This window comes from Podarcis pityusensis (genome assembly GCF_964106645.2).
Source record: "Podarcis pityusensis genome assembly, chromosome: 5".
Classification (NCBI taxonomy): Eukaryota; Metazoa; Chordata; class Lepidosauria; order Squamata; family Lacertidae; genus Podarcis; species Podarcis pityusensis.
In genome coordinates this window covers 3270803-3287063 of record NC_138032.1, presented here as the reverse complement: position 1 = coordinate 3287063, position 16261 = coordinate 3270803, and the positions used below count along the sequence as shown (strand labels likewise).

Genomic DNA, 16261 nt, shown 5'->3' with positions numbered 1-16261 from the left:
GATCCTCCTACTCAAGGAATGACACGTGGATTTCAGGGCCGGCCGGTTACTTTCGAATAAGTGGCTGAGATCTAGGACAAATTGACTAAAAAGATGAGGGGAGAAGAAAAGCAAACAAACAAACAGCGCAAGTAATTTAGAATGTCGTTTCCGACATAAAATACAGGGTTTGGAGTCTGGCACTAGATAAAATAGACAAAGGTGGAACGTAAACAGGCGAGGGTCAATAATATTAACAATAGTAATAAAATCCCATAAATGTGAACCCCGGCGCCTGTGATTTATGACCGTTTCTCCTCCTTGGGGGCGCGGGGGAGGATTTTCCAGTTTTAAGTTTCCTCTTGCTGAAACGATCCATCTGTTTTCTCCAGAGTAATCCCCTTCGAATGGCCACCTGGCGGACGGAGGCTGGAAATGCTCAGATTGCTGCTTCTTTCTTCTTGTTTGGCGATCCCTCGTAGCCGAGTAAGATTGTCTTCCACAAACACGGTTTTAACAATGAGTCCGTAAGTGACTGTGGAGGCCAATTCTGGATCCACACGTCCTTCCGTGGTGGGTTTCTGGGCGAGAGTTGATCACGCTGCGGATTTGCCAAGCGTGCCTTCCTTTTAGCACGTTTCTCCCTTTTATCCTGAGCTCAAGCATCTTCAAAGCCCATGACACCTTTGGTAAAGGCTGTTCTCCAACTGGAGCGCTCGCAGGCCAGTGTTTCCCAGTTGTCAGTGCTTATACTACATTTTTTAGATTTGCCTTGAGACAGTCTTTAAACCTCTTTTGTTGACCACCAGCATCACGCTTTCCATGTTTATGTTCGGAATAGAGTAGTTGCTTTGGAAGACGATGATCAGGCACAACATGACCAGTCCAACGAAGTTGATGTTGAAGAATCATTGCTTCAACACTGGTGATCTTTGCTTCTTCCAGTACACTAATATTAGTTCACCTGTCTTCCCAAGTGGTGTGTAAAATTTATCAGAGGCACCATTGATGGAATCTTTCCAGGAGTTGGAGATGGCGTTTATAAGTGATCCATGTTTCACAGGCATACAGTTAGGTTGGAAGTACAATAGCTTTGTAAACAAGCATTTAGGTTTCCCTGCGAATGTCCGGGTCCTCAAACACTCTGCACTTCAATCGGGAGAAAGCCGTACTCCCAGAGCTCAGGCGATGCTGGATTTCGGCATCAGTGTTGGCCCTTGTAGAAAGATAACTGCCTAGGTAGGAGAAGTGATCGACATTTTCCAACGTTACACCATTGAGTTGGATTTGTGGCGCTGCAGAGGGGTTATGTTATGTACTGAGTTGAATAGGATCCAAACTGTAGCAGTCTGATTGGTCCTAGAACAATAGGATCCAAAAGGCAGCAGTCTGATTGGTCCTAGAACAATAGGATTCAGAATGCAGCAGTCTGATTGGTCCTAGAACAATGCAGCAGTATGATTGGTTGGCAGGAACCACCCAATCCTGCTCCAGATAGAAGTGAATCCACAACCTGATTGGCTTACAGTAGAATTCCAGAATTAGCCAATCATGTGCAGCCCATTGTGTAAATAATGTATATAAAGCAGATACTGTGAGGGGACATTCATTCATTCCTCCTCACCACTATGAGCTGAATAAAGAGCATGAAATCACTTTGCGACTCTGAGTATATTTCACTGGCGACGAAGGTGGGATCCCGCTGAGCTGACTGCCACACACAGCACCGCAGCACCGCCAACTGCCGCACCGCTGCCTCGCACCGTGTATCCAGGCTTCAGCTCCGGGGCACAAGGAACTCAGAATGGCAGCCAACAGCAGCTTCTCGCCATTCAACCCAGCATCTGGAGACTGGGAAGCGTACGCCTCCCGTTTCACCTTCCTCCTAGAAGCCAAAGGGGTCACCGACGAAGAAGACGCCAAGAAGAGGGCGATATTCTTCAGCGTCTGCGGAGAGGAGACGTTTGAAATCGCCCGGGCTCTCCTTGCGCCTGAAGACGTCGCTACTGTTCCATACAAAACAATAATGGAACAGCTGAAGGGGCACTTTTCGCCGCAGCCCTCAGTGGTGGCTCGTCGAAATGCCTTCTACGCAAAGCGGCAAGCCCCTGGGGAAACCATAACTGGGTTTGTGACCTCTCTCCGCCAAGCCGCCCGGTTCTGCAACTTCTCAGAGCTGGAGAACATGCTTCGTGACCGCCTCGTCGGTGGCCTGAAGGATGAGAAGCTGCAACGGCGCCTCTACGCTAAGAAGGACCTAACGTTCCAGGTCGCTCTGGAGGAGGCCCTGGCAACAGAAGCTGCCGAGAGGTCGACCCAAGAGGCACGGCCGAGCCTGCCATCCCAACCGAGGGTCCACCATGAAGACCTCACCGACGACTCAGGATCCGACAGGGAGGAGGTGCACCGAGTACAGCAGCGCACTCAAGCAGCGCACAGACCACAGCTGCCTCGACGAGAAGGAGGGAACTGCGCAAGCTGCGGGGAGAGTCACGAGAGGAGGACCTGCCGTTTCCGCAACGCAGAGTGCAGGCAGTGCAGAAAATCGGGACACATCGCCCGGGTGTGTCGGGCTCGGCCCACCCGACACCAGGCATCAGATGACCAATCCAAGAGCCCCAGGTCCCGGGGCCCAACGCACCAAGGCAACTCGACGGAGCTCACGGACTTCCAGGTATACCAGTTGCCCCACCCCAACGTAGAGAAAATTTATGTAGAGGTACAGATAGAGGGGGCCCCATGCCGCATGGAGCTGGACACGGGTTCAACTCTATCCATAATCTCGGCAAGGACCTTAAGGAAACTGTGTCCCACTGGGGGTCCCAAACTCAGGCCGGCCCCATTCACCCTCCGGGACTTCCAGAAACGTAAGGTCCCCACAATGGGGGTGGGGACCTTCAGGGTGCAATACCGAGGGCGGACGCGGCAACTGGACTTGCTTGTGGTCAAGGGCCCCTACATTAGCTTACTGGGATTGGCATGGTTTGGACCACTGGGGCTAGCTGTCACCGGGGTGAACCACACTAGCTTACAAGTGGACGTGGACGCCATATGCAAGGAATTTCCAGGGGTTTTCGATGGGAAATTGGGACAGTATACGGGCCCCCCCATTGCGCTACAGCTTGACCCCGCAGTACGACCGGTCAGGCTCAAGGCCCGCCGGGTCCCGTTCGCCTTGAAACCCCGTATAGACGAGGAATTGGACCGACTCGTAGAGCAAGGAGTGCTGGAGCCGGTGCCTAATGCTCCCTGGGAAACCCCAATCGTCACACCCGTCAAGCCTAATGGTTCGGTCCGCATCTGCGCAGACTACAAATGTACCATAAACAAGGCCCTCACGGCCCACGCATACCCAGTGCCAGTGGTCAGCCATGTCCTTGCCACCCTGGCTGGGTCGAAAATTTTTGGCAAGCTGGACTTGGCCCAAGCATATCAACAGCTGCCAGTAGATGAGGCCACAGCAGAGGCACAGACGATTGTGACGCACAGAGGAGCGTTCAGGGTAAAGCGGCTGCAATTCGGTGTCAGCGTGGCACCAGGCATATTCCAGAATATAATGGACTCTCTCCTTAAAGGGATTCCTGGCGTCACCCCCTTCTTCGATGATGTGTTGATTGCCGGCCCCACACCAGAGGAGTTTGAGGACCGCCTCCGCACCGTTCTGCACCGTTTCCAGACGGCGGGTCTCAAGGTGAAGCGGGAAAAATGTCTACTAGGAGTGCCTCAGGTGGACTTTCTGGGATTTATGGTGGACGCAGAAGGGGTCCACCCGACTGGGGACAAGGTACGGGCCATTTGTGATGCCCCAGCGCCCAAGAGCAAGACTGAACTTCAGGCCTTCTTGGGACTATTGAACTTTTACCATTCCTTCCTTCCCCACAAGGCGGCGGTAGCGGAGCCCCTACACAGACTCCTGGACAAGCGGGCCCCTTGGGTGTGGGGCCAGCGCCAGGAGGCCGCATTCCAGGCAGTCAAGGACTTGCTTGTCTCAAACTCGGTCTTGGCACACTTCGACGAGAGGCTGCCGGTGGTGCTAGCATGCGACGCCTCACCCTATGGCATTGGAGCTGTCCTGGGGCACCAACTCCCGGATGGAAGAGAGGTACCGGTGGCGTACTTTTCCCAGACACTCAACACAACCGAGCGGAACTACTCGCAAATCGACAAGGAGGGTCTGGCAATCGTAAAGGGAGTAAAAAAATTCCATGATTTCTTGTACGGGCGGCCCTTCACCGTGGTGACTGACCACAAGCCGTTGCTCGGCTTGTTTGCCCCCGAAAAGCAGACCCCCCAAGTGCTGTCTCCTCGCGTCCTCAGGTGGTCAATTTTCCTTGCCAGCTACCAGTATGCACTGATTCACCGACCTGGGAAGGCGATGGGCCATGCGGACGCCCTCAGCAGGCTACCACTACCGGAAACAGGCCCTGACCCAGCACCTGCACAAGAGGTTATGAGCCTGGAGCTGCTTCCCGACCGCCCCATTCAGGCACAAGAAGTTGCACACCATTCCAAGAAAGATAGGGTCATCTCCCGGGTCCTGGACTGGGTGTGGAGGGGATGGCCCAGCAGCAGCCCCGGGCCAGAATTCGCCGGCTACACAACCCGCAAACATGAACTGTCGGCCCACAAGGGGTGCCTGTTATGGGGAAGCAGAGTCGTTGTTCCCCAGCCCCTCTGCAAAAGGGTCCTCACAGCCCTACACGAGACACATCCAGGGGTAGTAAGAATGAAGGCCCTTGCCAGGAGTTATGTGTGGTGGCCGGGGATCGATGGAGAGATAGAGGCCTGGGTCAAACACTGCCAGGCCTGCCAAGAATCCCGCCCAGATCCCCCAAGGGCCCCAGTCCAGTCCTGGGAGTCCGCCCGAGCACCATGGTCACGCCTGCATGTGGATTTCGCTGGCCCCTTTCAGGGGAAAACATTCTTCATAGTGGTGGACTCCTACACCAAATGGCTGGAAGTCGCACTGGTACCGTCCACTTCCACGTCCGCAGCCATCCGGGTACTACGCAGGCTGTTTGCAACCCACGGGCTCCCTGACACTCTCGTCTCAGACAACGGGACTGCATTTACGTCAGGAGAATTCCAAACCTTCACAGCGCAGAACGCCATCCGCCACATCCGTTCGGCGCCGTTCCACCCTGCCACCAATGGCCAAGCAGAACGCATGGTGCGGACCACCAAGGACACCCTTCGCCGCATGACGCAAGGGGACTGGGAGTACCGCCTTGCCACATTCCTTCTAGCACAGCACAGCACCCCCAGCTCAACGACTGGCCGGAGCCCCGCTGAACTACTAATGGGTCGGCGCCTTGCAATCAGATTGGACCGCCTTCACCCCGATAGAGCTCAGGATGAGGTAGTGGTGGGGGAAGGCAGGAACCCCCGGACCTTCGAGGCCCAGGACCCAGTGTACGCAAAGAATTTTGGGGCAGGCCCAGCATGGGTACCCGCCACAATCACCAGGGTCACTGGCCCCGTGTCGTACGAGGTGCTAACGGATGGGGGGCAATGCTGGCGCCGCCACTGCGACCAGATACGGCGACGATTCCCGGGAGAAAACCAGGAGGAGGACAGGTCAGAGGAGTCCCAAGGGAACAGCGGGGCAGTGAGGCCCATAGAGCAGGAGGGGCCAGCAGGAGAGGCAGAATCAGTAAATACAGAGAGGACCCGTGAGGCCGAAAGGACACCGGAACCAGAACCACGACTGAGCGAGCCGGTTGCACCAGACCAAACAGCCGCATCACAGCCAGCATCCTTGGAACACGAGCCAGAACCCGGAGCCCGGACCAGGGAACACCCCAGGCCACAACGCACACGTAGGCCGCCGGCATACCTTGAGGACTATGAATGCGACCTCCCGGGCAGGACTGGAACTTAGAGGGGAGGGGTGTTATGTACTGAGTTGAATAGGATCCAAACTGTAGCAGTCTGATTGGTCCTAGAACAATAGGATCCAAAAGGCAGCAGTCTGATTGGTCCTAGAACAATAGGATTCAGAATGCAGCAGTCTGATTGGTCCTAGAACAATGCAGCAGTATGATTGGTTGGCAGGAACCACCCAATCCTGCTCCAGATAGAAGTGAATCCACAACCTGATTGGCTTACAGTAGAATTCCAGAATTAGCCAATCATGTGCAGCCCATTGTGTAAATAATGTATATAAAGCAGATACTGTGAGGGGACATTCATTCATTCCTCCTCACCACTATGAGCTGAATAAAGAGCATGAAATCACTTTGCGACTCTGAGTATATTTCAGGTTATTTTGTACTTGTTGGTGCAGCACTTTGGTTTTTTGGATGTTGAGTGATAGGCCAAGCTTTTCGTAAGCTTCTGCAAAGATATTTAGGATGGTTTGGGGGTAATCCTCTGAGCGTGCGCACACTACGTTGTCATCAGCATACTGAAGCTCTATGGCGGAAGATACGGTAACCTTCCTCTTTGCTTTCAGCCTGCTCAGATTGAAGAGCTTTCCATCTGTTGCTTACTTAGAGAGTAGGACGGTTGAAGACTGAGCTGTGTGGAACTTTCTTCTGAGTAAGCGTGCATAAGGGACGGGCACTGCAGTGGATCGGGGCCTCAGCAGGCCAAAACTTTATAAGGACAGGCAGGGAGTTGTGAACAGTGGGGTGGCTTTTAATATTCTGGAGAAGACAGGTGAATTGATCCGCGACCCCCGCCCCTTAGCCAGTTCCTTATCGATTCAAGAAAAGAGAGGGATCGATGGAGAGGATCGATTGGGGGGGGGGGCTCCGACGACATTACTTTTTTTTTATAACCGATCGGCGTGATCCAACTAAAGTCCCAGTTATGTGAGTTGACCTATTGCTGTGTCCATGGCTGCATTTTACTCGGGAGTAATTCTCTCCTCTCCCAACTCCCAAGTAAGCGTATATGGGACTGCAGGGTACGCGACCCTAAGCAACTTGGGTATGTAGCCCTACCACAGAGGCATGCTTACTCAGAGGTAAGGCTCACTCCCACGTAAGTGGGCTTCTGGCACTGCAGCCTCAATATTTGGGAATAACAATATAGCAAAGCCATCATGGCTGGTAGCCATCGATAGCCCTCTCCTCCTCCTCAATGAATTTAGTTGATCCTCTTTTAAAGCCATCCAGCTTCCTGTGGCAGTGAGTTCCGTAGTTTGATTATGCACCGCATGGAGAACACTTCCTTTTATCCGCCCGACATTCATCTCCCGTGGGTGTCCTTGAGGTCTAGTGTCTTGTATAATCTAGTATATTCTTTGAGAGCAGGGATTCCACGCGCTTAGTTTTCCAGCCGGCTTCAGAGAACGCAGGGGCGCCCCTTATTCCGGTTTAGTCGACGGAGTGAAAGGGACGAAAACTCGGGTGTAGATCTGCTACACCCCTCCACACCCCTTTAAAACCATAGCTTAGTGGACAGGACACCTGCTTGGCGTGCAGAAGGTCCCAGGTTAAATCCTTGGCTGCATCTCTGTGTAAAGCTGGGAATACCACCACCGCCCCCCCCCAAGTCTTGGAGAGCTGCTGCCGGCCAGAGTAGGCAACACTTGGTCTGAGCCAATGTAAAGCAGGTTCCTATGTCCCTATTCCACACTACTAACCTGACATTAGAATCATAGAATCTTAGAACTGTAGAGGTGGAAGGGACCCCGAGGGTCATCTAGTCCAACCCCCTGCAAGGCAGGAATCTCATCTGAAGCTTCCCTGACAGATGGCCATCCAACTTCTGCTTAAAAACCTCCAAGGAAGGAGAATCCACAATCTCCCGAGGTAGACTGTTCTGCTGTCAAACAACTCTTCCTGTCAGAACGTTTTCCCCCTATGTTTAGTCAGAATCTCCTTTCTTGTTACTTGAAGCCATGAGTTCTAGTCCTACCCTCCGGAGCAGAAGAAAACAAGCTCGTTCCCTCTTCCATGTGACAGCCCTTGAGATATTTGAATCTGGCTCTCATATCTCCTCTCGGTCTCCTCTTTTCCAGGCTAAACATACCCAGCTCCTTCAACCGTTCCTCATCAGGCCTGGTTTCCAGACCCTTGATTATCTTGGTCGCCCTTCTCTGCACACCTTCCAGCTTGTCCATGGCCTCCTTAAATTGTGGTGCCCAGAACTGGACAAAGTATTTAGGCCGTAGTTCTGGACACATTTATTTTGCAGCGGGAAGTTTTCCTGAATTTCGCAGGACTTAACTACCGAATAAATACGATCCGCCAGGAAGAAGGCTAGAGGCGAAAACCGTATTCCCTCGATCCGTATTGATTCTTGGGGCGATCCTGAGGATGCTTCCTCGGAAGTTAGTTTCACTGTTCAGGAGAGCATCCTGAAATATATTCAGGATCTCAGCCTGAAGTTGTCATCCTGTCTGCACCCTGACGCAGGGAGTCCATCCCACTGAACCCCATTAGAGAAACAGTGTGGTCTAGTGGTCAGAGTGTGGACTAGGACCCCGGAGACTCGGGTTCAAATCCCCACACGGCCAGGAAGCTCACTTTGGGTGCCCGTCACAGCCTCTCAGTCTCGCTTGCCTCTCAGGGGATTAAACGAGGAGGGGGGGAAACCGTGCGCGCCACCTTGAGCTCCTTGGAGGAAAAGGTGGGATTTAAAGGCAATAAATAAAAGAAAATAAGAGGAATAAACGCGACAGGAAGCGTTCTAACCTGCAGCTACGATTGCAAGAGCGCAGCCACGGACACAATCGCGCCATAGGAGATAGTTCCGAGTTAAAACAAATCTGTGATCTTGTGAATCTGCGGAAGCGGAGTTAGAAAAGAAGCGGATACTGCAGGGGGCCCAATCCAGCGGTAAATTCTGCGGCCCCGCGGAGGGCGCTCCCCTTCCTTTCAGGGAATCGGGCGCAACAGAACTTCTCGCTGGATTGGGCCTCAAATCGCCAACTAGACTCCCCAAGTCTCAAGTCCTAAGCAAGTTCAGAGAAGTGGATCCGAATGAAGCCGACAAGGTTTCCATTGGGTTGTCTCAGGACAGATAAAAGGAAACCCTTCTGGATGCAGCGCAGTTAAACTGTGGAACTCCTTCCCGCAGGAGGCAGAGATGGCCATTAACTTTGATGGCTTGAAAAGAGGATTAGACAAAATCATGGAGGAGGGGATAGGACTATGGATGGCTCCTAGCCAGGATTGCACTTCCCTCCACAGTCAGAGGCACCAAAGCCACAGGAGGAGAGAATCGCTCTAGTACTCGGATCCTGTTTCCCACAAGAGGCATCTGGTTGGCCACTGTGGGAACAGGATGCTGGACTAGATGGGTCCCTGGCCTGATCCAGCAAGTTCTTCTTACGTTCTTATGGCTATGATTGCAAGGAGGCGGCCTGGCACACACTCAGGCCACAGGCGTTAATCCGGAGTTAAGAGAGGGCTCGTGTACCCACGGGGTTAAAGAGAAGTCGATTGTGCCCGAGATTACAAGGGAAATTGGATCTATCCGGAGAAGAGGGCCCAATCCGGCGGTAAATTCTGCGGCTCCACCTTCGTTTCAGTGGATCGTGCGCAGCAGAACTTCCCTCCGGATTGGCCCCCAAATCTCCACCTAGATGCCTCAAGGCTTCAGTCCTGAGCAAATTCGGAGAAGCGGATCCGAATGAATCCGATCAGACTTCCATTCGGCTGCCTGAAAAACGAAGCAGCGCGCCTGGAGGTTTTGATGAGCGGGCCTCTAATCAGTTTCCCGGCGCGACGTCTGTCATTTCCACCCTCTCTGGAAGGAGCAAGCTCCTGCCCTTTGCAGCTTCCCCGTTGGGAAGGAAGGAGGGATTCGCAAGCGCCCCCCTGTTCACCCTCCCCTCCACCCAACGCCCACTCCTCCAGGCTAAAGATCTCCCCTGTGCTTTCGGATTTGCGAGCGCGCATCTTTGCGGCCAGGGAAGAGATTTGGGGTTGCGCGTGTGTGTGCGCGCGTGCGCGTGTTGCGTGTCCTGTGGGAGCAAGCGTCGCCATGCCTCCTCCTCCTCTTCTTTTAGCCCCCTCACTTGGGGGGTACCAGATCCGCGCGCTTAATGGGGCGTCAAAAAGCGCCGGGCTCCTTTTTGCGGGGAGGGGGAGTTGTTACACCCCTTCCTTGACGTCAGCAAAAGGCATTATAAAAGGGGGGCGTCGGTAGAGATCCCAGAAGCCACGATCTCCCCCCGTGAGCTTAGCAGCGATCCCAAGGAGCGGAGACGTCGCAGCATCAGCAGCGCCACTCCACCGTCTCGCCCCGTCCCGTCAGGCTCTCCTGCGCTCTTCGCCTCCTTTCTCCGCTCGCTTTCCCCGGGAAAGAGCTGCTCTCTCAGACTTCGCCAGCATGCTGACCTGCCGCCTCCAGTGCGCCCTCGCCCTGCTCGTCTCGGTCGCCCTGGCGCTGAGTACCGTGGCCGCCGCCCCCTCGGACCCGAGGCTCCGGCAATTCCTGCAGAAGTCGCTGGCCGCAGCGGCGGGGAAACAGGTAAGGGACCCAGGAGTCCGAGGGAGGGTGGAGGGAGAGAAGGGCGTGGGGAGCAGAGCTAGAAGGAAACCGGAGCGTCTCTGAGCAGGTGCAGAATCCCTTTTCCTTATCACTACTTCGAAGCAGTAGGAGCTGCTGGATCAGACCCCAGACCTGCTTCCCTTTAATGCAGAGGTAGACTGCCGCTGTCCATAGAGGTTCCACTCCTCAGTTCTATAAAGAGTTAATACGAACAGCAGAAGATATCCCAAATGGGTGTTTGGCGAGAGGTTATTTTATTTGACTCATTTAATAAGATTTTCTCCAATGACAAACGAAAGTGTAAACCATAAAGCCCCTGAGCCTGGGAGGACAAAAGGACAAAGATATAGTGCATTCATTTATTTTATAAAACCTCAAAGCAGTTTACAAAGAGAATAAAGCAATAAAATTATCGGTCAAATCAGTCAAAACAACTCTAAGATATTCAAAAGGTAAAACTGGCAATGAAATGAACTAAAAACAGACTTAAACATGCATCAGCTGTCTAAATATCTGGGTAGTTTTGTCCAGACAAAAATGTTTTTTGCAGGTGGTTAAAAGAGTACAGTGCAGATACCTGTCAATAGGCAGGGAGTTGTAAAGTGTAGTGCTGCCACAGTAAACTACTGATTTCTCACAAATGCGGAATGAATACTATGTGGCACCGGTAACGGTGCCAGCTGCAAAGGAGCAATCAAGTATTGACTCATGCGAAGATTCCCTTTACCAATAACAAACAAACAAAATCAAGGTATTCTCTACCTCTGAGTCCCGTCGTTATTGAGAATAGAGGTTCTGTGAAATCTGGTATGAGCCAGACATTTGCACCTACTGGTGGCCCTGAGATGCAAGGAATCATGCTATATAGAAGATATATACTGAGCTCAGTCCCTCTCTCTCTCTTCCTCAAAGGAATTGGCCAAGTATTTCCTGGCAGAATTGCTCTCAGAACCAAGCCAGACGGACAACGAGGCCCTGGAATCAGACGATTTGTCCCGTGGAGGCGAGCAGGATGAGGTGAGGCTGGAGCTGGAGAGATCGGCCAACTTGAACCCAGCTCTGGGACCCAGAGAGCGCAAAGCCGGTTGCAATTACTTCTTCTGGAAGACATTCACAGCCTGTTAGCTCAAGAAACCTCTTCCTTTCCCTCTGTCTCCACCTCCAGCCTCTCCTTTCTTTCCCAGTCCCTTCATGCCAGGAGCTGAAGACTGTATTGTATAAAATACATTGTTAAGGTAACATGAAAAGGAAAAAACAACAACACCTCACTTTGATTTTGAAGTTGTTTTAATAAAACATTCGGTTTCAATTGTAAACAATTTCCTTGGCGTTTGTGATTTTTGACTATTTCTTCATGACACACTGACCCCCAACCCACCCCATCCCACATTGCAAGTCACTCTTGTAGGAACGTTCAGGGAGGCAGGAGAGGATATATTGTTAAATAATATCCTTCCTAACTTGTGTTAGCAAGTCCCTTTACTTAGCAGAGTGCACCCCCCATTCTAATACACAGTGGTTAACTTGTTGCAGGCTCGTTTGAGCCTCTCAATATAAAATTCCTGGTAAGATCCCTTCTTGTCCCCCTTAAAAAGAATAGATACGACAATCTTATGTTAAAAGTATAAAAGTAGTTTACTCACATTCATTCAGTTCATAGTTGGATCCCTGAAGGCAAACTTAGGCTACTAAAGTATATATATACCTGTGGAACTATCCCATAAGGGAGTCAGTCCCAAGTGACTGCAGACAGGCAGTCATTTCTGCTCACACGTTGAAAGCAAGATGGAGAAGAGGAGAAACAAAAAGAGGAGGGGGGCTGTGTGCCTTTTGGTTTTGTTAACTGCACAGGTAAGGTCACGCCCATGTCTAGTCACATGCAAAGGAAGTTTTGTCCCAGCCCAGCAGGAAACAGGAAGTTAGATTCTTGGCTGGTACAAAGCATCCTGCTGCATGCCCACTCTAGGAATGTTGTACTTGACTGCTATGTGTTTCACATCCCATAACTCTGATGTGCCCTTTTTAATCCCTTCTTGCAAAAAAGTTCCTGCTTCAAAGTGTCATGGTTATAAATTTTCTTTCTGTCCTTCTGTAGAGTTCAGGTGGTGTCAAGTGGTGTCATGATGGAGACCTCTAAAACTATCCTTGACTATGGTCATCTCGAGTTTTTCTGGTTTAGGAGGATTGAGTCCAGTTTAATATTTGTTTAAGTGGAGATGTCAGGAGGTCTTTCACAGGCCAAGGACATCCTTGAACCCAGCACTCATGCTTAGAATCATAGAGTTGGAAGAGACCACAAGGGCCATCGAGTCCAACCCCCTGCCAAGCAGGAAACAGTGTGCTTAAGACGTGTGTCTGCAAAAAATAAATTAAAAAAATTAGATGGAATTTCCAGAATGGTTAGACACATACCTTTTTCACAGATAAGACATTTTGGCAGTGAAATAAACTGACTACACAAATGTTTTAAAGTATATTGGCTCTTACCTTAAGATATTAAAATTTGCCCTGGTGAGAAGCAGAAAAGTCAGCTATCAGTAGCTGTTAAAAAAGAGATGATGTGATGAAACACATTCTAGCTCAGCCTTCCACAACTCAGTGCCTTCCAGATGTTTTGGACTATGCATCCCATAATTGTTAGCCACATTTGGCCACGTTGACCAGGCTTAATGGTGTGGGAATGTTCAGGGAGGCAGGAGAGGATATATTGTTTAATTATATCCTTTCCAACTTGTGTTAACAAGTTCTACAATTTAGCAGAATAACACCCCCCTTTTAAACTTGCACAGCGGATAGGTTTGCCAGGCTTGTATAAGCCTCTAAAATAAGTTTCCTGGTAATTTCACCTTTAGTCTCTCATAAAAAGAATAGACATGACACAGTCTTGTAGAAAAGTATATAAAAGAGTTTACTCACATTCTGTTCACAAATTGATCCCAGAAGGCAGACTTAAGTTACAAAATATATACACCTGGAATCTATCCCATAAAGAGATAGTTCCTTTGTCCTCTCTTGGCTGCAAGCTGCAAGCCAAGAGAGCATCTCAGACTAAGCAGATGTTGCTTCTTCAAGGAATGGAGTCCGAGAGAGATGGCTGCCTCCACTGAGGTATTTTGTTACCTACACAGGTGAGGCCACACCCACCTCTGGTCACATGCAGAGGACGTCTGTCCCAGTCCAGGAGGAAACAGGAAGTTCTGACTGGCTGGTCCAGACATTCCCTTTTATGTCCACTCTAGGAATGTTGTACTTGACGGCTCTGTGTTTCACATCCCACAGATGGGAGTCCTAGTCCAGGAGATCTGGGTTGGGGAAGACTGTTTACATTATCTGCTTAGGTGTGGTTTGGTAATTAAATACGTTGCACTGAATATCTTTCATAAGAAAACTTGTTGGATCAGGCCAATAGCCCATCTGTTCCAGCGTTTGCCAAACACATTCTCCGATAATCAATCATCTCTCATGCAAATTATCCTAGTAGTTAATGACAATCATATATACCGGCAGAGGATGTAACCCAATGTCCAGTACAGTGGTACCTCGGGTTAAGAACTTAATTTATTCTGGAGGTTCGTTCTTACCTGAAACTGTTCTTAACCGAAGCACCACTTTAGCTAATGGGGTCTCCCGCTGCTGCACGATTTCTGTTTTCATCCTGAAGCAAAGTTCTTAACCCGAGGTACTATTTCTGGGTTAGCAGAGTCTGTAACCTGAAGCCTATGTAACCTGAAGCGTATGTAACCCGATGTACCACTGTACTGTGTTGAAAATATCATTCCCGCATGTTGTGTTCTGGACTGGCCCAGAGTTGCCTGGTAGCCAAAGCAGCTGCTTGCATTGCAGAAAGTCCCAAGTATCTCCCTTCAACACAGTCACAAAAACTTGGCTCTCAAGTGACAAGGAATGGAAAAGACCCTTGTCTCCCTTGGATCGTACAAAGCTTCTGCCAACTAGAGCTGGAAATCTGCAGCAATGGGCTGATCCATTAAGAGGCAGCCTCATGTCTTCACCATCAAATAATTTTTCCCTAATTAAAAGCAAGAAAAGATGCTTCGTTTATAAAGGACATGCTTATAATGGACAGCAACTTAGAGTCTTCTTTTTCTTCTCCTTCTCCTCCTCCTCCTTGGCTTATAAGGTCTTAAGAACATAAAAAAGATCCTGCTGGATAAGGCAATGGCCTCTCTAGTATCTGTGGGAATGTTCAGGGAGGCAGGAGAGGATATATTGTTTATCAATATCCTTCCTAACTTGCGCTAGCAAGTTCCTTAACTTAGCAGAGTTTCACATTCCCCTTTTAAATGCACAGCATATAGCTGGTTGCAGGCTTGTGTAAGCCTCTCACTATTATATACAATTCAGTATTGAATTTTATATTCCTGGTAAGTTCCTTTTTCATCCCTCTTAGAAGAATAAACACACAACAATATTGGGGATAGTATATAAAAGACTTTTACTCACACCTTCAGTTCACAGTTGGATCCCTGATGGCAGGCTTAGTTGCAAAGTATATACATGTGGATCTATCCCATATGGGGATAATCCCAGTGTCCTCTGTTGGCTGGAAGACAACAGAGCATCTCTTGCTAAAGAGCTGCTCCAATGACGAAGTAAGACAAAGAGAGGAAGTGTGCAGCGTGCCTTGTCCTTTTGTGTGACCTAGGAAGGTAAGGTCATGCCCACCTCTAGTCACATGCAAAGGAAGGATGCTCCAGCCCAGGAGGAAACAGGAAGTTTTCGACTGGCTGGACCAAAGATTCCCCCGCATGTCCACTCTAGGAAAACAAGGAATGTTGTACTTGACTGCTACTTATGTATCACATCCCACAGTATCCTGTTCTCACAGTGGCCAAACAGATGCTCTGATGGGAAACTCACAAGCAGGACCTGAGCATAAGAGACCTCTCTCCTCCTGTGATTTCCAGCAACTGGTATTCAGAGGCAGAGTATAGACATCCTGACTAGTCGCCATTGATAGTGTTCTCCTCCTCCATGAATTTGTCTAATCCTCTTTTAAATTCTTCTAGGTTGGTGGCCCTCACTGCCTCCTGCAAGTTCCAAAGTTTAACTATTCATGACAAGAGCATAGCTGTCAAGTGTCCCTTATTTGAAGGGACAGTCCCTTATTCCAGCGCCATGTCCCTCTGCTGTCCCTTATTGACGGATGTCCCTTAAATGTCCCTTGAATGATGTCCCTTAAATTTCAAAGGAAGCAGCTCCTCTCCCTCCCTCCCTGCTGGCCAGGGAGGAGGGAGGCTCCAACTGTGTTGCTTGGCTGTGTTGCTCACCCAATAAGAAGTCTAAGAACGACTGGGGGTGGAGCTTGCATGCCTTGTGTGTGGCTAGTTAATGCAAGCTTAGTGGGTTTTGAATGCTGGACGCCATTTTGTTGCACGTGCTGCTGAAAACTTTGCAGTGCAAAGCCAGGCCGGGGAGCCATCTTAAGTTGAGGCTGCATAGGCCTTGTGGTGCATGTGATTCAGATTCTATTCAGTTGAACCTCTGGTTACAAAGTTGGTTGGACAGTGTTCTCGAAGCTACCCAGCATGAGTTTGACCAGACTGCAGGAGGACAGGAAGACTGGAGTGCCTGGAACAGGTGAGGCTGCAGGTCCCTTATTTTCAAGGCTGCTGGTCCCTTATTTTCAAATCTGTAAGTTGACAGCTATGGACAAGAGACCAAAAAAAAAAAAAAAAAAAGGTCTCAAAGTGACTTAAAAGCATTTAAAGAGCCTAAGTATAAATGAATGGCTACATTAAATAGCTCATAAGCAGTCACAGAGAAACCCTTTGGCAGCAACACCTCCTCAGTGGCAGCTGTTTTTTTGTGGTTG

The 16261-nt window shown here is 50.1% G+C and overlaps 1 protein-coding gene and 1 long non-coding RNA gene across 2 annotated transcripts in view; both read left to right on the top strand.

Annotated features, from left to right (window-relative positions):
- LOC308478187 overlaps positions 1 to 16261 on the top strand; it is a 353980-nt gene that overhangs the window by 91353 nt on the left and 246366 nt on the right. The window lies entirely within an intron of this gene.
- Positions 10084 to 11783, top strand: LOC308477571 (somatostatin-like). Its single transcript, XM_081006300.1, has 2 exons — positions 10084 to 10407; positions 11341 to 11783. The coding sequence occupies exons 1-2, from the start codon at positions 10267 to 10269 to the stop codon at positions 11551 to 11553; spliced, it is 354 nt and encodes a 117-aa protein (XP_080862426.1). The 5' UTR covers positions 10084 to 10266; the 3' UTR covers positions 11554 to 11783.